This window comes from Sarcophilus harrisii, chromosome 3 (assembly GCF_902635505.1).
Source record: "Sarcophilus harrisii chromosome 3, mSarHar1.11, whole genome shotgun sequence".
NCBI classification, from domain to species: domain Eukaryota; kingdom Metazoa; phylum Chordata; class Mammalia; order Dasyuromorphia; family Dasyuridae; genus Sarcophilus; species Sarcophilus harrisii.
This window is the reverse complement of record NC_045428.1, coordinates 73,177,286-73,200,288: the sequence shown is the minus strand read 5'-3', so window position 1 is coordinate 73,200,288 and position 23,003 is coordinate 73,177,286. Positions and strand designations below refer to the sequence as shown.

Below are 23,003 nucleotides of genomic sequence, written 5' to 3'. Positions count from 1 at the left end.
TTAGGTCAATGAGTATTCACGTTTCCACACAATGTAGAACACTAGAGTTAGAGTCAAAAGAGATCTTTGAGATCATATATTCCAGTCTTCTCATAATGCAGAGGAGAAAGCAAATCCCAGAGAAGCACTTTGGCCAAAATTACATAGGTCATCCATCAGTAGCAGAGATGAGGTTGGAAGTCAGGTCATATTGACTACAAATATGATATTCTTTCCATTAACATCTACAACTGGGGCACGTGTCCCATTAGGCATGGTCTCTGTTCTAAAGGAACTTATCCAATATAATTAAGGCAATACTTCAAAAAGCAATAGAATTTTCAGACACTGAAATTTTCAATCAGAAATAAAATTCCCTGTGTCCTGAATGGGGATAGATTACATGTCTTCTCATCCATGTCCATGCATCTAAGGCCTAATACCTTCTATATCATTTAAACTTAAAGACATACACCATTCTGATATGAAAATTAGTTATTTGGTTTGAAATTCAAAATATATTATGTCTTGAAACATGCCTAAGGCCTGAAAAAAAAAAAAAAGGCAGTGATCCTAGTGAAAAGAAAATCAAATAGATATTCAGAGAGCTTTCTTTCACTGCTATATTCTGTTTCCTTATAGGTTTTTTGTTTGTTTTTGAATGTTCTAGGCTTCATTCTTAGATAGTAATGAGAGTAGATACTTCTTTTCTCAATGAATAATTTTGTTTTTTTCTGTGGAGAAAAAAAGTATTGCAAACTTGTCAAAAAGTTTAAATAATTAGAATTTTGTGCATATTACTTTTTTATAAGTAATCATTATTGTTCAAATATACAGAAAAATATTTATTTATTTTAAAAGTGACTTCCAGGGATCATTACTCACAGCTTGGCCTCAGCAAAATTGTAGATTAAGAAAGATTTGCCTTTGCCATTCTTTCCTTCTTGACCTTTCTTTCTTTCAAGCCCAGTCTCAACCTTACTCCTTCAACTCCTACCTAATCATCTAGGTTTTTCCATGATCACATTCCATGTATATGACTCCTCCCATACAGCTTTGATCCTTTCCTGGTCACCTTCCTAATCAAAATTTGTCTGTCCCATTCATCATTTATCAAGGAAAAAATTTCTTAGCGAGTCACACATACTATTTATGTCTAATAGTGATAATATGTACAAAAGAGGTCTTTAGTAACTCAAAAATATTAGATATGTAGAAATTTTAGATATCATGCATGTTCACTCACAGTAAAAAGTCTTTGAGGAATTTTAGGATGACCATTTATCAGGTAGATGCTAGAGAGACTCAAATCTCTCACCTAAAGGTTTGACCAACTGGTCCCTGACACTATTTTCAACTCTAGAATACTATTATCTGATAACTTGTAAGAAAAATATTGAAGAATGAGGAATTAAGGTAAAAAAAAAAACCACAAGGCAGTTCTCAGTTCATATTATGTTGGTGACTGCCTACTCCATCTATGACTAATATCAACTATAATTATTCAACAACTATGAACTGTGATGAGTTCAGGGATGAGTAAAATACAGTTCCTACTCTCAAGAAGCATACAATCTACCAGGAGAGAAATGTGCAACAACTCTATAATATAAGATAGAATATTATAATACTAAATAAATATTTATTTAATATGATAATTAAATAAATTTATTTAATATGATAATATGATTTCCAGTCTCCCCTCCCCCAAGAAAAGGTGCTTTTAACAGATACATCGAGGGAAAATATTTTCCTGCTGTCTGGAATTAAGAAAAGCTTCATGGACATGACCCTCAGCTGGTCTTTGAAAGGACTTCAACAGACATAGATGAAAAAAGTGAGGAAAGTAGAATATATTCCAGAGACAGTTTTTTAAAAAGTGATATGAGTTCAGACATTGAGAAATAGTTTATGACAGAATCATTAGAATAATATCAACAGGAAAAGGAGAAGATAAGGCTACAAATGTATGTTGGAGCCACCCTAGGGAAAGTCTTGAATGCCAAACAACTTAGTCTTGGTTTGGCAATAAAAAGTATTACCACTACATCAGTAACACTATGAAATCCTACTATGGACTTTGGGCTAACAAGAACAAAAAAAAAAAATCAGTAATGTTCAGCTATAGTTTCATCTTATATTTTTCATTCAATTCAGATTTTATAAATTTAATAATTCATTCATACTAATCAGAATGCTGAATTACCCAGAAAGCAAATTGCCAATCACTTTGGAAAATAAGAATTTGCTATATATTAAATTATGTATGTTTATTCTTTGAACATGATTTTTTGCCTAATGAAAAGCAATGTTATACGAGAACATGAATATGAATTTTTGTACATATTTATATATACATGCCTATATATTCTTAGAGTTATGATCATATGTATATTATGTTCCTGATTATTGGAAAACTCTAGAAAAACTGAAAATGCACAATCCTACAAATTGAGAGTATAAGATGGGATATCGTTAGTTCATTTAGACCACTCATGAAAAAAGTGAGTGTTCCTGAAAAGTGGGCAGTTTTCATGCTGCTCTATAGAGAAAAACATTGTGGAGTCCCATGCTTCTTCTTAATGGGCAATAATTTTAGGTTGGCAGAAATTGCACATTCCCTTCTGAAGCTGGCACCTTATGACACCCAGACAATGGAAAGCCGTGGGCTCCGACGATATATTATGGAGATGCTGCCAATCACTGATTGGACTGCTGAAGCAGTGAGACCTGCTCTTATCCTCATCTTAAAGAGATTGGATCGTATGTTTAATAAAATTCACAAGATGCCTACTTTGAGGTGAGCAGGTACAATGGAAACAAATATTTAAGTCTGTCTCTTGTTACAAGCATTGATGTTCAGCCATGTCATTTTATTGATGTTGATGTACTGCGCTGTATTGAAACAATCGGTCAAATGTAATACTGCTAGTCTTTTATCATATGCTGTTATTTCTACAATTGCCTTAGTGACAGGTTCTCAGTTGCAGTGATGGGGGAGAAATTTCTTAAAGAAGCAAAAGTGGTAATCTTGAAATCTACTTTCTTTACATATTATTAGTACGAAGAAAGCAAATTTTAGAGAAATGAAGTGCACTATATACAAAATTAAACTACTAAATCCTATATTGAATATGTGTACCTTTAACCATCTTAATGAAGCTAATCTAAAATTACAACCCTTCATGTGCCAGTTCAATTTTGATAACAATAGACATTCTTAAACACCTGTTCTGTGTAGACCTTTGTTAGGTACTGAAGAAGGCATAGAGATCAATGAGAAATAATATCTTCCTTTAAGGAACTTCCAGCCTAATTGGAATGGTGAGACCATTTGGCAACAGGGGGTTAAAAGGGAATGATTCACTGGGAACTTCCAGTGTGAAAACTCACTCTTCCGAAGCAGCTCAGCATCTCCTGAGCAATTTATGATCTTAGGAGTTACCTGAGGTTCTGAGAATTTAAATGATTTTCCCAGAGTCACATAGGCAGGATAACTCAGAGACAGAGCTTGAACTCAAATCATTTTGACTCCAAGGTCATCTTTCTCTCTCATTCACTACACTGCCCTACATATTAGTTTAATATGAATACTAAGTATAATACAAAAAAAAAAAATCAACTGTGATACAAATAAGGATAAAGTTCCATGAGATCAGATAAGAAAGGATCATTGCACATTGGAAAGATCACTTCCAATAGTAAGGTATATTTGATCTTTATAAGAACTCTCCAAGCAAATTTAGTGAAAGTATTGAACGTGTTATACTAAATGATAGTATAAAGTGTCCCAAAAGTCTTAGTGCAGTTATAAGCTTGTAAAATAATACATGAAGACAGTTTCCCCCTTAGAAATGGTAGCAAATACTTTGTCCTTTGAAAAATTAGTTCCTTTTGTGGAATTAATGTGTCTGCTACCAAACCAACTGGAAATCAAATTCTTCTGAATAATCCTATGCCCTCAAGTGCTGAGAGTTCATTTAATCAAGCAATGCTTCAATCAGGTCTGGCAAATCAGGGCTATGATTAGCATGGAAATCATCCTGCTGATGTGGAAAATTAATTTAATTTAATTTAATGGATGCATTTCTCCTCCTTTCCAATTAATCAAAATCTTGCTCAAAATTTAGTGATTTTTTTTTCACATTCCTCCCATTCTCGGGAATTACTCCAATTCAAGCTGAGTCACTCCTTTATTTAGGGAAATCTTAGGGTGTTCTGCATTTTCAAAAGAAAATACCAAAAACTTTTCCTAGTCTTTGTTGGTAATATCAATTTCTACATTTTCTTTACCTACTATACCCCCCCTCCCATCTCACCTTTTTGATCCTCACACCTTACTTATTGGAGTAGCTAGAGTAGAATTGGTTTGTTTCATAAAACCAATAATACCAATTCTTAAATCACTTCCTGGGTTTTTTCCCCTCTATGGGTTCTATTAACCCACTGTTGTCTCAGCTTCACCCCAGGACTTGTAAGAGAAGAAATTGACTGTGTTGGTTTTGTGAGTCCCTAGAATGCTTCGGCTTTCACAGACGTCAGTAGACATTTCCATTCAAGTCAGGCAGCCAAATGATGCTCTGATTATTTAAAGACGAAAAGACAGGTCATGTAACCCCACTTCATGGAAACCTCTGAAACTGATGTTGGCTTTAGCAAAGCCAAAATCCATTTATTTTACTAGTGTCAAAGTAAAAAATAAAAAGACTAAATTCTCATTTCTGGGGCACCGTGAAGATTAGGCTTAACAAAACCAAACAAACCCAAAAAACCTGCATGAAGAAGTCATTTTGTGCAACTGACACCTTCCCATTCAGTCTAAGCAACCCCCATCTTCCCCAAAATTATTTTTAGGAAGGCCAAAAAAGAATAGTTTTCAAATTAGCTGCCTTTGAATATGATCTTCATTATAGCAGGAGCTAATGTATGCCCAATACACAATCCCCTGGTGTATTATTGGCATCTATCCACATACCATCTGACAAGACTAGTTCAGAAATATAACATACATTCAGATGGTTCCCCTACAATGATTCACTCTATGATGGATTCTCCATGATGACATTCTTAGGACCCTCTTTCAGAACAAAATAGTAAGAACTTAATATGAAACCCATTCATCATCTTTGTTTTTTCTTCAATAGATTTTGTGTCTTTAGTCAAGTGAGGCAGGAGTGCCTCTGCTACGTTTCCAATATCTTCTTTCCCTCCCAGTGTGCTCTGTACTTTTGGAACAACATGGGTAAAATCCATCCCGTGTGATGCACTTTGTTGTCTCAGACACCCATCCTGTCTAAAAATGTCTCCTCCTCCCGTCAGATCCACTATGTCACATTCACCTTGTCTCCAAGCTCTTAAAAAGAAGAACAAGCAGCTAATGGCACCTACTGTTGTATTCCAGGCGACAGGTTGAGTGGGAGCCTGCCAGCAATTTGATTGAAGGGGTTTGTTTGACACTTCAGAGGCAGCCAATCATATCCTTCCTGCCTCACCTTAGGTCTCTGATCAATGTCTGTGTCAATCTGGTGAGTAGCCAAGTGGCAATCTTATGAAACTTTACTAAACTTCACTCTGCTATTGACTTCTTTGGACTGAAGATTACAGATCAATCACTTTGCCCACCCCTGCCCATCCATGTAAGCTCAGGTGACACTGTAAATGATGAGGTCCATTTTCAAAGTAGTGCATGGGGAGATGCTGGGACTGATCCCTATGGTAATGGGTTTCAGGTATGTTGCTTCCCACGCACTACTTTGAACTTCTGCCTCGGTACATTGAGCTGAGAGTTGAGGGCTGCGAGTTGGAGAGTGGGGTGGTGGAGACCGCACAACTGGCTAATATTAGGATCAGAAGGGATACTTCAAATCCCCAGAGAAATACTTTTGGGGAGAAAAGTACAAAATGGCACTATGAGTTGGCCAGGCTAAGATATATATGAATGAAACCAATTAATCTACCATTTAAATAATATCCAGAGTCTGGTCCTGAGGTTTTGTGCAATGTGTAGATGCCATATTAGAGCATTTCATTAGATAAAAGCACATTAAATTAGCTTATTGCTTAATTTGTAGAGTAATCAATTCTGTATCACTGGAATGCCTGATGCAAATAGATCAGTTGCCATTATCATCGTCATCAGCACATTCACCACAAAATATATTTTGAATAGCTTTTAATGAAGGAGTAAGTATGTTCAATCTCCTCATTATGAATAATGAGATAGTTTTACAGTTCATATCTCATTGTATATTTAGTCGGATCTAAACATTGTACAATACTCAGGATGCGACTGAATGGAATAAATGGACCAGACTCCAGATATTACACACCATAGGAAGAAAGCAAGAGAAAATATTAAAAGCAAAATGTCCAACCTTGTAATTATATTTTTCCAATGAATTTAACCCTTCAATTGTAACTGCATGAAAAATGCATTTGTCAAGGCTGGTCATGTGCTCTGTTTGTATTTCAGGTGATGGGAGTAGTGGGACCTTCCAGTGTTGCTGATGGATTACCCCTTCTTCATCTCAGCCCTTATCTCTCACCACCTCTGCCCTTCAGCACAGCTGTTGTCCGGCTTGTAGCATTGCAGATACAGGTGTGACTGCCTGGCCTGTTGTCAGGCTCATTAATTTTTTAGTTGAGGCACCAGACCATGGGTGCTCTCTTTTTTTGCTGCAAAGGCTGGGCAAAATCTGTGGAAAAAAATACATTATTTAAACACTACCCTCCTTACGTAAGCTTAAAGCATCAGCCCTAAGCTTAGCCCTCACTTGTATTTCTTTCATTCTTCCGAAGAAACAAAAACAGCAGAATCATTTGGACCTGCAAACACTACAGAAATCCTTTCCAATATATAGACGTCACAGAAAAAGAAAATATCACTCACAGATAATCACCTCACAATATTTGCTTTTTGTTTTTTTTAAAGTCCATTGCTGCACTAAATATTTAAAGTCTGACAAAAAGAATCAAAGATAATTACAAAATAAATCTTTTTGAGATGATCACAGACTTTGAATATTTTAATTTTCTTTATTTTGTCAGTTGAGTATCTGTGTGTGATTGGGATTTTTATCCTTATTTATTTCATCTCTGCCAGAATGGCAAGGTCTTCAGCTTGTCTGCATTTCATTCAGTTACAGAGAGCTCAAAGTCATCAAAAAAAAAAAAAAAATACTGTGTCCCAAAGAAGTGCACAACCAATAGCTGATGAACCAATGTGAAGTGGGTAACTGGTCTATCCTTCAACCAGCGACCAACAGCTTAGAATAGTCACCCAGATCATGTATAAACTGTAGAGAAGAGTTTAAACACAAAACTGTGATTGTCACTTAGAATAGGATAGATTTTCTTAAAATGATGTGATTTCAATTACCAGTGTAAAGATATTATCTATTTCTTCCCATGTTGCTTAGCTCTTTCTGACTTGAAGAGTGCCCTGCTCAGGGGTAAGAGGACTTTTTAGTCAGACCAGACTGAATGACTCTCAAGTGGCAAGTTTTCATTCTCTTCCTCTTTATTTACCTCTAAAATAGAGGACATTGGTTGGGAGAGAGGGAAAAGTAAGGGGGAAATTAATTTAATTTCCATGAATATTGTTTTCCACGCCATTTCCAAAGTTGTATTCCTTGCCACTCTCTTTTTAATCATATTAACACTTATTCTTGCAAGTGCATGGTCAGATTTCAATTTTGAGTGAATCCAGTGTCTGCATAGACAACAACCATACTCATAATTTACAGGAGCAAAAGGGAAATCACCGCCTATGTTGTATTGTGAAAAAGAGGGGGTGGAAGTCAATTAATATCTCTTTCTTTTTATTATTACTGCACAGGCTTTAAAAGAAGATTTCCCCTTAAGCCATGTGATCTCCCCATTCACCAATCAGGAGAGAAGGGAAGGGATGCTTTTAAATCTGCTCATCCCATTTGTGCTCACAGTAGGATCTGGAAGCAAAGGTCTGATTAATTTAATGAAAGGAAATACATTGTTGTTGTTGTTTTTATTGTTGTAATTGGTGTTGTCTTTCTAAATGACCAATGTGTTTCTTCTAAGGCTTTCACTGGAGGTTGCCTGAGGGATTTAACCAAAGATACTTTAGAAAGTATTTCCTTTCTTTTCAGTAGAGTCAATATGGAACAACAGTTTCTCCACTTCATTTTTTGGATGAGATTTTTTCCTTTGGAAATGTTTCAGTACATCAAAAAGTCGGGAGGATATGGTTAAACTTAACTAGCATTGACTGAAGATTTGTATCAATATGGGAAAGGCATTTGGAGGGTGAGGTTTTTCTGGGGAAGAGACAGAATTGATGTTTTTACTATGAAGGAGTTGATTTCAAACCTGGCAATTGTCACATAATCATTTTGCATTCTCTCTCTCTCTCTCTCTCTCTCTCTCTCTCTCTCTCTCTCTCTCTCTCTCTCTCTCTCTCTTTCTCTTTTTCTCTCTCTCCTCCTTCCACTTCTTATGGGGATTTACCCTTATTGGGGAAGTATTAATCTCAATGTAGGGGAAACAGTCATTGAGTATATGAAAGGAGAACGCAGGTAATTTCTCTGAGACAACTGAGTCTTTCATGTTCTGCTATGAAAAAACATGTTGGGCTACCAATAACGCTGTTTTTGTCCATAGGAGAAGCTGTGCCTCAGAACCTTATGAGATGGAGGATAAGTCCTCAATTATAGATGTTGTAAATTGAAATTGGAAACAGGGCTGAATTTTACTGTATGTAACGAAGGGTGGAGGAAGCATGCATTTTGATTCTTTTCTTTCCACTCTCCCACCCCAAATTCTGCCCCTTTCAGATAGCCCATGGTTAGAGCAGCCTGAGGTCCTTCTGCTGCTCCAGACAGTTATCAACATCCTCCTACCTCCTCGAATCATTAGTACATCTCGCAGCAAGAACTTCATGCTTGAGAGTTCCCCAGCCCACTGCTCCACTCCTGGAGATGCTGGGAAGGATTTGCGCAGAGAAGGTCTGGCTGAGTCTACCAGCCAGGCTGCATATTTAGGTGAGTAAGAATCTTAACCATAGCAAAAAGAGAGTTGGCACATTGGTAAACAATACTAACAAAAAATAAAAATGAAACTTGTCCAAAATGCATAGTTTTTTAAAACATATTTTTGGCTCATTTACTGTCTATGAAAGTGTCTTCAATGATGTAAAGCTAGTTTGCTTGGTTTTTAAATTTTTATTTAGAAAAGTAGGAAAGACAGTTAAAATGAATCCTTACCCATCTACTCACCATGCCTGAGCAATGACTCACAAATGAGAGTTAGCTATAGTTTGAATAATATGAAATCTCAACATAATCTAGAATATTAGATTTGTCATTAGCTGACCAGTCTGCCTCTTCAAACTCCATGTCTCCTTATAGTCCAATACAACCCTTCCCTTTAAGGAAGCCAAGTTGCCTGATGCCCTCCCACCTATGTCATGCTATTTTTCAACTTCTCTACTTTCTATAATGTTAATACTAATATACATAGAGTGAAAAGCCACTATTATGGCCCCATGAAGTGAGGTCCATGATCAAAGTGATGGCTAAATAACTCAGTAATATATGGAAGCAAAAATGAGAAGTGGAAGTTGGGAAGTAATGGCAGGGGAGAAGAAGTCTTAAGAAGAATATAATGCAATAGACAAGGCTATTACATCCCCAATACTTTTGTCATTTCCTAAGACAAAAATTGGTGGAGATAGGGGAATTTGGAGAAAGGATAAGAAAATTTGTGCTCGGAGCAGTAGATTTGGCAGGGCTACAATGGTAAAAGGAGTATTTGTGGTGAGTACACTTGGGGAAAGAAAATATTTGCCACCCATCCTCATGGACTCCTGATGAAACCATGCTATCCTCAGATGATGGACACAAGGTGAAAATCGAAACAAATATTTTCTTGAATGTGGTCAGTGTAATAGTTAGGTTTGCTTTGATATGTTTCTTGCAAGGATTTGGGGGTGAGACTATGGGGGGGAAATTTCTGTGTGAAAAAAGAATAGGAAATGAAGAGGATATTTATTTTTAATTGGAAAAAATATTTTTTAAAAAGAACATATTTGTAATTGACAATTAAGCAGAAGGTAAGTGTAATTAGTCAAAACTAAACAGTATGGTGACTCATATGTGACTTAGAATTGGAGGCAAAAACCCCCAGTTTTTAAGTGAATTGGGTTCTGATTTGGCAAAAGAGGGAACAAGGAAGTAAACATGGGATTTCACTGTCTTAGTGGCAATTTTTGCAAATAACACTACAAGTAAAAGCTTATCTTGACAATCAAAGTGAGGTCTTTTCTATACTTCAATTTAGAGATGGGCTAAATAAAAGCTAATCTCAGAACTAACTAAAGTGATTGCCTCAGAAATAGAAAGCAAAGGATGACTTCAAAAGTTGTTGTCTAAGTAAAAGCCATAAGGAATCAAGTATAGGAAGTGTTTCATTTTTGTCATTGTAACAATCAGCCAATCAATAACCATTTATTAAGCACCAACTATGTGCAAGATAACAGATATAAAAACAAAAAATGAAAAACCTCTCTTCTCAAGGATCTTTTTTTAATTAATTCTCAAAGATCTTAATATCCCCAACACAATACAGAGCCTGGTACATAGTTGGTGCTCAGTAAATGTTTCTTCACTGATTTATTAAATAGCAATAATCAAGTCTTTATTAAGTGTTTCTATGTTCCAGGCACCGTGATAAACAAAAACTCTCTACCCTCAAGGAAATGACATTTTTTTTGATTATTTGTTTGTTTGTTAATTCATTCATATACTTATTTATTTAATCGTATTTTATTTTTCCATATACATGTAAAAATAGTTTTCAACATTCACTTCTACAAAACCTTGCATTGCAAATTTTTCTCCTTCTCACCTCCCCAAGACAGCAAGTAATCCAATATAAGTTAAACATGTGCTATTCTCCTAAACTATATTTCCATATTTGTCATGCTGCATGAGAAAATCAGATCAAAAGGAAAAAACATGAGAAAGAAAAAAATAATAACAAAAAAGGTAAAAATACTATGCTTTGATCCACATTCAGTGGATCTGGATTGCATCCCAAATCTACTGGAATTGCCCTGAATCACCACATTGTTAAAAAGAGCCAAGTCCATCACAGTCGATCATCACATAATCTTGTTACTAGTACAATGTTCTCTTGTTTCTGCTCACTTTACTCAGCATCAGTTCATGTAAGTCTCTCTAGGCTTTTCTGAAACAAGTCTGTTCATCATTTCTTATAAAACAATAATATTCCATTACATTCATATAATAACTTATTCAGCCATTCCCTAACTCAGGGCATCACTCAATTTCTAGCTCCTTGCCACTACAAAAAGGACTTGTACAAACTTTTTTTGCACATGTGAGTCCTTTTCCCTCTTTTATGATCTCTTTGGTGAGAATGCTGGATCAAAAAGTATGCATAGTTTTATAACCCTTTGGGCATAGTTCCAGATTTCTCTCCAGAAAGGTAAGACCATTTCACAACTCCACCAACAATGTATCAGTATCCCAGTTTTCCCACATTCCCTCCAAGATTTGTCATTATCTTTTCCTGTGGTATTAGCCAATCTAAGAGATGTAAAATGATATCTCACAATTGTCTTAATTTGCATCAAGGGATTTACATTCTAGTGGGGAAAGACAGAAAATACATAAAGGGATCTGAAAAGAAGAGGAAGAAGGCATGGTAGTAAGCCCAGAGAATCAAAGAGTTGGTCTGGGCCCTTCCTTGAAATGGAGATCCTGAGAGCAGTTCACCAGTGGGGGAAGAAGGGCTTCAGGACAGATGGAGAAGGTAGATGACACAAAGTGGCATAGTCCAGAAAGTAAAATATGACTAGTCTGGATGCTTTCTCAAAATGGGAGAATTCCCATTTCCAAGGAAAGTTATGAACCTAGGGTTAAACCCCAGATATGCCATTTGCTACCTCTGACATTTTGAGCAAGTTCCTTCCTCGATTTGGGACTATGTTTTCTCACATACAAAATGAAAAGTTAAATGACTAGCAATGTCCATCCAAGAGATAAGGGTGAGACTGGAAATTGACCTTGTGATTCCTTGGATAAGATCCCAGGAAGAATTCATACATTTCATACATTTTGCTTTGGAGATCAATAGTAAAACTACTATTTGTTGTAAGCTAGTCCACAAATTTCAGATAATAAAAGATTATAAATCATGCTTTGAAAAATTCCCTTCTGTTCTTTCCTTAAGTTACTTTCCTCTGGGTCTTACAAAATTTTGACTAAATGTGTGCTAGAAGAGTCTTTGGGCTGTCAGCACAAACGTTAGAATCGAATTCTGCAGCTTCCTACATTTACAAAAGGCTTGATCACTCGTAAAAGATGGAGGAAAAAAATCTCTCTCAAGTCTCTGACTTTGTTGAAATACTCACAAGTTTTGATAAGTGAATGTGGTTGCTAAAATCTCTTTCTTGTCCCAATAACAATACTAAATAATCATGTCTTTTTTTTTTTTTTTGGTTTTCCCAACCTCTAGCTCTGAAGGTGATTCTTGTTTGCTTTGAGAGACAGCTTGGCAGTCAGTGGTATTGGCTGAGTCTACAAGTCAAAGAGATGGCACTAAGAAAGGTGGGAGGGTTGGCTCTGTGGGACTTCCTTGACTTCATCGTTCGAACTCGGATTCCCATCTTTGTTCTTCTGAGGCCCTTTATTCAGTGTAAGGTGAGTATTTTTTCTCCTGAAGTTGATCATTTTATCAAATACTGCCTGCCAGTAGACCATTCAATCTCTACAGAAAAAAAAAGTTACTAAGCTTTTGCACTTTTTACTACAATGATTAGTTGAAAGATCTATAAATAAATCGAGGTTTTGTACTGTCTATCCTAAAGGGCAACTAATAGAGACTCAGGAATCACTTGAGGAATTATAATTACAGATCTGACTTTTCTCCACAAACTATCCATTATCACCAGAGTCTGTAGGTCTCCAGCAGATCCCAAATGCCAAAAAGGAAAACCTGGGCTGAATGGCACTATCCAAGGAAAGTTATGAACCTAGGGTTAAACCCCAGATATGCCATTTGCTACCTCTGACATTTTGAGCAAGTTCCTTCCTCGATTTGGGACTGTGTTTTCTCACATACAAAATGAAAAGTTAAATGACTAGCAATGTCCATCCAAGAGATAAGGGTGAGACTGGAAATTGACCTTGTGATTCCTTGGATAAGACTCTTATCTACCCTAGTAAAGAGTCTTAACCATTTTTTATCTCATGGATCCCTTTGGCAGTCTGGAAAAGCCTAAATTTTTTTCTGAATTTTTCTGAATAATGTTTTATAAACACATAATATAATATATGGAATTACCAAGGAAATGAATTACATTAATATACAGTTATCAAAATATTTTAAAGAAGAAACATAATCAGGGACCTCAGTGTATAGAAGATTGGATTTGTACTCAAGAACTGAATACAAATCCTGTATTACTATATATGTGACTACTGCCACATCATTTAACCTCTATAAACTTCAGTTTCCTCAACTATAAAATGGGTTAATAACATCAATCTACATCACAGCTTGATGTAAGGGCCAGATGAGATGTTTTGTAAATCTTAAAGTGCTATATAAATGTGAGCTAGTATTAGTTCATAATTGCCCTATTTTAAAATATTTATAACTTGAAAATGCTTAGTAATAACTCATTTCCCCATTCTCCCCATGCACAACTTTCCTGAAACAATCATTCAGTATTAGGAATGGAGGAGATCCTGTTACTTTTTTCCCCCTTCAGCTTTTAGCTCAACCTGCTGAGAACCATGAGGAGCTGTCTGCCCGACAACACATTGCTGACCAGCTAGAGAGGCGCTTCATTCCTAGGCCCTTGTGCAAGAGCTCTCTCATTACCGAATTCAACAGTGAACTTAAGATTCTAAAAGAAGCTGTACACAGCGGGTCAGGTACGGATGCTTGATGAGAACTATTATATTTGGACATTCTTTGGCCTTTCCAAAACATCACTCCACCTAGATGATCTAATTCATCTTAAAAGGCCTCTTTAGGTTCAGTATGCTTTAACATGCTATAATCAGGCATTTCTTTTCAACAGAACAAAGAAATTTCTCACTCTAGAGTGTTCTAAGAATTCCCTCCATCCTTACCATCCCAGAACTAAACCCATATAAAACATTATTTTTTCCAATAGGAGACATCCGTTACCTGTACATTTGGTCAGCAAATGACACATTTGTGCCTTCCTTGCTCAATATAACAATGTGATAAAGGAAAAAAAAAAAACTAAGATTTTAATCAAGACTTGTGACTTAATAGCCTTACTGCTTACTGTTTAGAGCTTTGCTTTAAAATTAAAGAGATCAACATGGGTTTGGGGGATATTAAAATTAATTTTCTGGGGGAAAAGTAGACGTTTTTCTTGAATTTTGTATTTTTTTAATGTGAAATGCTTTGGAAAACACAAATTTTGTCAAGGAATGTAAGATGAACATTGGTGAGTTGGTTGCACCAATATCCTATCTATCAACCAGAGAAAAAGAAATACAATCTGTCAAGAAAGCAATATGAAAGCATTTTCTAGATAACATTTTAGGTAACCTGTATCAACTTCACTTCATACATTTGTAAGCATATTTCATCCAAAATTAATTATTCTTCATATTTCCATTCATATTTCCTACTTATATTTTTCTTACTCAGTCCCACTTAGTTTTTTTCTATTTACAGACCTTAATGCATTGTTTACCTTTTCTAAGTAACACTCTTGAGTAGAGAAAACCTTTGGAGCTTATATTATGCTTTATTTTGTCTTGAGCATTTCTAAATATGATTTTTTTATTTATTTGCTATCCTTGCACAGCCTACCAAGGGAAGACATCCATTAGCACAGTGGGCACCTCTACCTCTGCTTACCGCTTGAGCCTGGCTACCATGTCCCGCTCCAACACTGGCACTGGCACTGTTTGGGAGCAAGACAGTGAGCCCTCCCAGCAAGCTTCACAAGATACCCTGAGTCGTACTGATGAGGAGGATGAAGAAAGTAAGCAGCATGGCAAAATTTGGAAAATGGGATTTTCAGGCTAAATAATGAAAGCCAAGAGGGAAATTATTGACCTTTATATATTTCCCAGCTCTTATTTCTGTTGTTTCATCAGGAAAACTTTCATAATTCTTCCAACACAAGTAATCAACATGTAATAATCCTATTGTTCCCTTCATTATTGAGCTGTTCCAAATAATTAAAGTTCAATTTTTTTATGATAATTGTCCAGGGATACTATATATAAAATAGATATAACACATAGGTCTCAAACTGCAGTGTTGCTCACATTCAACCTGTTCCACCAACCATAAGGATTTTGTCCAAAAAACAAAAATAACAAAATTAAACAATTTGTATTGCGCTTTCTTTCCTAAGACACTAATACAATGAAAGTACACTAAACTTAGGGATCAAGCACCCTAGGTTTGAATCTTCTTCCTTGTACTAACTAGCCACATAGGATTGGCCAATTTAATTAACTTGCAGGAGCCTTGGTTTCCTTATATATAAAATAAAATTATTGACATATATACTGTGTAACTCACAAATGGTATGAGGAAAGAACTTTTTAAGTCATAAAATGTTGTATATATGAGCTATTATTTTCAAATGCAGGAACCCTTCCAAAACCACCAAAATAACCCCAAAATAGGCAAAGGAAACAAGGTGATGGAAGCAGGGGACTGGCAGTAATCCCTAAATTACTGGAGCTAACAATACTGGTTGTGACATAAGATACCAGCAAAGAATTAGGGGAGTAAAGCCTTAAAGTGGGAAACAGTACCTTAAACAAGGACCTGAAGTATGAAAGTGTCCTTCTCTAGGGATCACAGATCCAACATAATGAAATAGATTGAGATATATGAGATATATCATAAAGGAAAGTTTTTTAATGATATAAGTAAGATATAAACAGAAATATGAAGATAAATATTTAACAATTGACCTAAAATAATGTATACATGATAAGCTTTAAAGTTTAGTCTGTATCATTAACATTTTTTCTAATATTTACTTAAGCCTAGAATCTAGACTTAAGAAAAAAATCTGGACAAAACAATAAATCAAGGTCTGATGTGTAGTTTTGCCCAAAATGTAAAAGTTCACGCTGAAAATTTAACAGTTAGTTCTCTCAAACCTTTTTGAACTTTCTTCATCATTCCCTTAGGCCTAAAGATATATTATAGGCCATTATATGACACTCAATGTAAAAGTTGTACCTAGGAATGTCATTAAAGCAAAGTACCAGAGCAGAATATAGAACATTTCAAAAAAAAAAAAAAAAAAAAAAAAAAAAAAAAGCCCTTTTTAAGGATTTCATTAAATTTTTAAAAATCATCTACCAATGTAGGTCAGCTAAAGTTTCTCTGTAACTCATGATCTTAGAGTTGCCTGAAAAGTGAGAACTTAAGTCACTTGCCCACAATGACAACCAGTATGTCTCAGAGGCAGATTGAGCCCAGATCTTCCCAATTCCCTCTTTATTGACTATGCTGTTATGACTCGTGAATTCAGTAAAACCTTTTAAAGATGGGGATTCTAGATTAAATTTTGAGTAACAAATATGAATCAAAAAAATTTTGATAAGAAAATGCATAATGTTAAAATCCATATTAGTTGCATTTAGAAACCCAGTAATAATTTCAAAACCCCCCAAAAGGTATAATTTTTATGTTATACTAAATCAAATCTGTGGGTGCATTTGTTTCTGAAGTACTCAAGCAACTGGATTATAGACCAATAAGAATTCCTCATGGAAAAACACCTAGAACTCTAACAAAAAATCCTGACACATCTACTTGAGATTAAAATAGTTATTGTCAATGTGATAGAGAGATAGGGTTCTCAAAGGCACATATAGGCAGAACAGTTTGCCCTGGGACATTCCTGAATGCCAAGGCTGTTGGAAACGGCCAAATCACACATCTGTTGATTGCACTAGCATATCTGCCAGCAATTTCAAGAAGTTAGATAATGGAAAATTAGCAGATTATATAAGCCCACTCTATGGCGGTGAGAATGAAAATGAAATGAGTGCAAGAGAGACCAGTCAAATGTAATCATTGGAAGGAGACTCCTTCCAAATTCTATAATAAGAATTAAGTTCTTAAGAGTTACATGTATCATTTTCCCAAGTAGGAATATAAACAATATAACTTTATTGAGTCTCTTATGATTACTCTTTCTCATTTACCTTTTTATACTTCTTTTGCGTCTTGTGTTTGAATAGCAGATTTTTCTGGTCAGCTCTGATCTTTTCATCAGGAAGTCTTGAAAGTCCTTTATTTTATTAAATATCCATTTTTTTTTTTCTCCTGAAGGATTATCCTCAGTTTTGTTGAGTAGGTTATTCTTGGTTTTAATTCTAGCTCCTTTGCCTTCCAGAATAATATGTTCCAAATTCTCCACTCTTTTATTGTTTGAGTTGTCAAACCTCATGTGATCCTGAATGTGACCACATATTTGAATAGTTTCTTCCTGACTGCTTGCAAATTTTTCTTATTGACTTGAGAGCTCTAGAATTTGGCTTAAAATATTCCTGAATATTTTCTCTTTCAGGGGGTGTTTGGTGGATTCTTTTTTTACTTTACTCTTTGGATCTAAGATCTCAGGGCAGTTTTTCTGATAACTTCATGAATTATGTTTTGGCTCCTTTTTTGATCAGATAGTCCAATAATTCTTAAATTATCACTTTTATCTATTGTCCAGATCAATTGTTTTTTTGTTTTGTTTTGTTTTGTTTTGCAATGAGACATTTCACTTTGCCTTCTATTTTCTCCATTCTTTTGACTTTGTTTTATTGTTTCTTGGTGTCTTTTAGAGTCATTAGCTCTCATTTGTTCAATTCTAATTTTTAAAGAATAATTTTCTTCAGTGAAATTATGTATCTCTTTTTCCATTTCGGCAATTTTGTTTTTTAAAGTGTTATTTTCTTCAGTATTTCTTGCACCTCTTACTAAGCTATCAATTCTGTTTTCAAAATTTTATTGCATTACTCTCATTTATTTTACCAATTTTTTCCTATCTTTTTTCTTATCTCTTTCTTTAATGTCATGAATTCAATTAGCAGTTTTCTTTGAGACTTTGTTTATATCTGTTTTCATACTATTGCCACCTTCTAACTTTATGTCTTGGTTTCTGCTACTATATTAGATTTTTCATGATCAAGGTTTTTCATGGTTTGTTCATTTTCTAGGCTATTTCTTGACTGAACTTTTTGTTAAAGTTGGGCTCTGCTCAATTCAGAATGAGGAGATACTATGCCAAGTTCAGTCTTTTTTTTGTTCTGTTATTTTCAGTTAGTTCTGGGGGTCCTTTTTGGTGCTTACAAACTGGGTATGATCCAGGGAGAAGTGTGGTAACTGTTGTTATGATTTACTTAAGAAGGGCCATTGCTTCCCTCTTGCTACAAGTGCAGTGCTCATCTTGACCCTAGAACTAGAACCAGGGTCCCTTCTCCTTTTGACTAATCACAAGCATTCTTCTCATCTCTGGAACTGGCAGCAAAATTGTCAATCAGAAACAGCCATACCCAGTGCTATCAAAGGGTCCCCTATAATCTCTTTCTGATCAGTTGCCTGAACTGTCTCTGGTTCCAAAATCTGCTGCTACTGCTGTAGAACTGCCTCCAAAGCCCAAGTCTTCCTGGTACTCTTGCCTTCCTCAAGGCTGGCCCCCATTCAAGTATCATAGACCTCTCCTTCCAACCTCCTAAGCTGTCTTAAACTGGAAAAATGTTTCATTTTGACCTTTTGTTTTGCTCTGCTGCACCAAAATTTGATTTGAACAGATATTTTAAAGTTGTTTTAGGGTAATATTGGGAGAGTACAGCTTAGTTCAGCCTATATTCTACCTTCTTCATCCCTTTATGTTCTTAAAAATTATTGAGGATCCCCCTACCCAAGAACTTTTCTTTATGTCAGATAAAATCTATCAACTGTATTAGAAACCAAAATATCTTATTATTATGAAAAAAGTTTTGATCTTGCAGAAACTCCTTACTAATACCTGCTCTACCCTTTGAGAACTTCTGTGCTATAGAATATAGAGAAATAAGAAATAACATGATTCTCTGCAATCATGCAAAAAGTTCCTTCTCTAAAGACAGCTCAAATCAGAAGTGTCCCAACTTAAACAGAAATAGGGGTCACTACAACATTCAAAAGGATCCCTGTGGGCCACAAAGAAACTTAGAAAACCATGTATTTTTTTTATTTATTAAATATTTTCAATTGAATTTTAATCTGGATTCTGGCCATACTTGAGAGTGTTGTGGACTACACGTGATCATTATATTTGACAACTATGATTTAAATCACACTGCCATCCCATCAGCCTGTTTGTAAATACCATTTCTCATTCTTCAATTTGGACACAAACCAAAAAGGCCATTTTCAAGATAGTCATCCAATGAATTCAAAGTTCTAGTAATCTTCAAATATCATTTGACCATTCAAACTATATCCAATGGAAAGAAAAGTATTTGTAAATTTTTCTTAAGTACTAATTTAACAGGCCAGTGAACTTGTTTGGGAGTATTTCCCCTCTTATAACAATAAATCCAAATGTACTTATTCTCTGAAAATAAATGAGAAACTTACTCATGTACAATGAGGAGACAGATTTAAAACCCAGTTATGCTAGCATGTTTAATATATATAAATGATCATATCAACTTATCATTTTGGCAGAGAAATACATAAAGAAATGCATAAAGTAAAAAAAATGAATCTTTTCAAAATAAAAGCATTTTAAGACTGAATTTTTTTTCCTCTTAAAAAATTTGTTTCTATGGTTTGTCTTCCAAAAAGAACAATCTTTTACAAGACATATCTATGTACTATATATATGTACATTAAAGAAGAATCAAGCTGTATTAAGTGACACTGTGTATTTGTACATATTAGAAATGATAAGATGAAAATTTTAATTTAAACAAAAATTTTGATATCTGCTTACAATCATTTACTTAGGATAAATTATAGTATAATAATAAAAGTTATTTTTAAAAGTTCTTGAGTCACCTGATAATTGATACTCCTGGTTTTCTAGTGTTTTAATAAAATTATGCCAAGGAAATTAATTCAATTTGAAAATGTTGGGGCAGCTAGTTGGTGTAGTAGATAGAACACCAGCTCTGAAGTCAGGAGGGCTTGAGTTCAAATCTGACCTCAGACACTTAATACTCCTGGCTGTGTGACCTTGGGAAAGTCACTTAACCCCAATTGCCTCAGCAAAAAAAAAAAAAAAAGTTAAGACAACTGTTAACAATAGCCTAATACAATTAATTTCAATAAAGGATTCTCCTAAATATCTTAGAAAAATATAATCCAAGTCCAGCTTCTCTATCACCTTATAGTTCTTTAGTTTTCAGATTTCCAAATCACTTCCAGGTAAATCATGAAAACCATGCAAAAAATTTTCAGAGGCTCATGAATTATTTTGTAGTATGGAGGATGAAATGAGAATGGAACAACATTGGATATTTTGAGTAAAAAAAAAAAATAAATTTAAAAAAAAAAAAAAAAAAAAAAAAAAAAAAGCTTTAATAGCTATAGTGGATAAGGTGTTGAATCTGGAGTCAGGAAGACCTAAGTTCAGATACCAGTGGTAGGACCTTGAGTGTATTAACTGCCTAGTACCTCAGTTTCCTCATCTGTAAAAGGGTAATTAGAATAGCATCGACCTCCCAGGATAATTATGAGGATAAGATAAGATAACACCTGTAAAGCACTTTGCAAACCTTAAGGTGCTATATAAGTGCTAGCTTTAGTCACTAATTTGTCAATGAAGAGATTATGAATGAATAGTTCCTTTAAGTGAACAGTGAAGGAACTAAACATGAATGTAATTGATTTGGGTTTTCTGAGTATTTGATTCGGAGGTTTTCTATAGAAGTTTTTATATCAATTTTGCCACTTTTTCTGACCTCCTTTCTCTCTTTGTCCTTTTTAGATGACTCGGTAAGCATGCCCAGTGTGGTAAGTGAACAAGAAGCTTACCTCATGAGCGCCATTGGAAGGCGACGATTCTCAAGTCATGTCTCCAGCATGTCTGCACCTCAAGCTGAGGTGGGCATGTTGCCCAGTCAGAGGTAAAAAAGCCCGTTTTTTTTTTTGTATTCCCTTTTTTCAGCCTAAAGTAGAAATTCTAAAACTTGACCCAAAATTTGATCCTACCAATTGCAATCAAAAACTTCAAATGGCTCCCTATTAATTTTTAAGATAAACTCCTTGCCCAGATATTTCAAACTCCCCACAATACCACCCTTTCTAGCCTCTTACATGTCAATCCTCTCTAGATACAATCAAATTTTATATATTTCAGTGCCTTTGCACTGACTAAACTCTCCCCACCCCTATCCCTGGAATGCTTTGCTTCCCACCACCCCAGCTGCTAGTGCCTTTCCCTTTAATTTTAACATATCTGTTCTTTATGTACCTTGTATATACCTATGTATGTGCATGTTATTTCCCTCATTAGGATGTAAGCTCCTTGAGGGCAGGGACTGTTGTCACTTTTTCTCTGTATCCCTAGTGCTTAGGACAGTGCCTGGCACATAGTAAGGGCTTAATAAATGCTTGTTGATTGATTGGTCTGCTCAGCTCAAATAAAAAGAAAGAAAGAAATAAAAGGGGAGAGTGCATGGGGATCTTAGTCATGTATTTAATAGGTATTTGCCACTTTAGTTTTATATAATATATATATATATATATATATATATATATATATATATATATATATATATATATACATATATACACATCTTCCTCACTAGAACTGCACTCTAATAATAGCAGTATTAAGTTCCAACAGCCCCTTTGGGTATAGTATTATTACTGTACTTTATAATCCAACTTCATTCAAAGTTATGCTAATTCTTAAAATGATTGATGTGATGTTTGCTAGCATTATACGAGGGAGAATTTAAAGTTATGATTCTTCATAATGAGCATGCATTCATTTGCAACTTGGTTGTCTAAGATTTATAAATTTAAGTGGACATAGAGGCATCCTTCTTGTTCTGAGTATTGTCCCTTTATAAGGGTGGAGGTCAATTAAAGCAGTGTATCTCCTTATCCCAGGTTGATTGATGCAATCAATCATTCTATCCCCCTTGATCTGACAAGGGTATGAGTTAAGAGGTCTGATTGATTGTCTCAGTCATCTCCTTCCCTTACACCTGAAATAATTTTTCTATCAAACAGGCACCTGGCTATGTTTCTTGGCGAATGACCTTCTCTCATCTCTCTGTGATTCCTCAGTATCAGGGTTCATAAGAAGTGTAATGGCTGAGGACTTTCCTGGAATGATGAATTTGGTCAAGTGTGTATCTTCTCTAGAAGGCACCTCTGTTCAGTCCGTAGTATTTGAATGAAACAAGAAAGGAATTTTGATGCTAAATAGATATGGGGCTTTGAGCAAATCACCTACCCTGTCTGGGCTTCAACTTCCTCATCATTCTAGACACTCTATAAGATTCTGTCCATCTTTTTTAGTCTGTTCTTCAAGGTGAGATGTAACATGATAGATTGTAGTACATAAAAGTTTCCAATCTGGCCTCTGACAGCTACTGGCTGTGTAACCCTGGCAAGTCATTTAAACTCTCAGGGTCTCAGGTCACAAACTCTGTAAGACTAAAAATTGCAATTAGGATATTCAGTCTCAGTGAAGGGAGTTTTCACAACAAGGAGAGCTTTCTACACTGATGAAATCACAGTCCCAGATGAAAAACATTTCTTGAAAGCACGTTCTTCCATGTTAATCAATAATAAGTGTGAGTGAAAATATTAAAAATCCAAGCTCAGTTGAACAATTTTAAAATCTACTGCAGAATTAACAGCCTTTAACATCAAAGTATATCCTATTTTGCCAAATCTTTCAAAGGATTGGTCTAGAGATATTTGATTATACTCTGTTCTCCATTTCTTTAAATCTGACCTTGTATTATACATATACAGAGTGAGAAAGAGGGAAGGAGGAAGGG

The 23,003-nt window shown here is 35.2% G+C and overlaps 1 protein-coding gene across 12 annotated transcripts in view; it reads left to right on the top strand.

Annotated features, from left to right (window-relative positions):
• The window catches only part of UNC80 (unc-80 homolog, NALCN channel complex subunit), a 218,240-nt gene that overhangs the window by 181,402 nt on the left and 13,835 nt on the right, over positions 1-23,003 (top strand). For all 12 annotated transcript variants that reach the window (XM_031958127.1, XM_031958131.1, XM_031958126.1 and 9 more), the window contains 9 exons: positions 2,579-2,779; positions 5,381-5,504; positions 6,452-6,577; positions 7,817-7,940; positions 8,790-8,996; positions 12,496-12,680; positions 13,754-13,919; positions 14,834-15,013; positions 20,972-21,110. In XM_031958127.1, the coding sequence (XP_031813987.1) occupies positions 2,579-2,779; positions 5,381-5,504; positions 6,452-6,577; positions 7,817-7,940; positions 8,790-8,996; positions 12,496-12,680; positions 13,754-13,919; positions 14,834-15,013; positions 20,972-21,110 (1,452 nt within the window). The remainder of the gene's footprint in view (positions 1-2,578; positions 2,780-5,380; positions 5,505-6,451; positions 6,578-7,816; positions 7,941-8,789; positions 8,997-12,495; positions 12,681-13,753; positions 13,920-14,833; positions 15,014-20,971; positions 21,111-23,003) is intronic.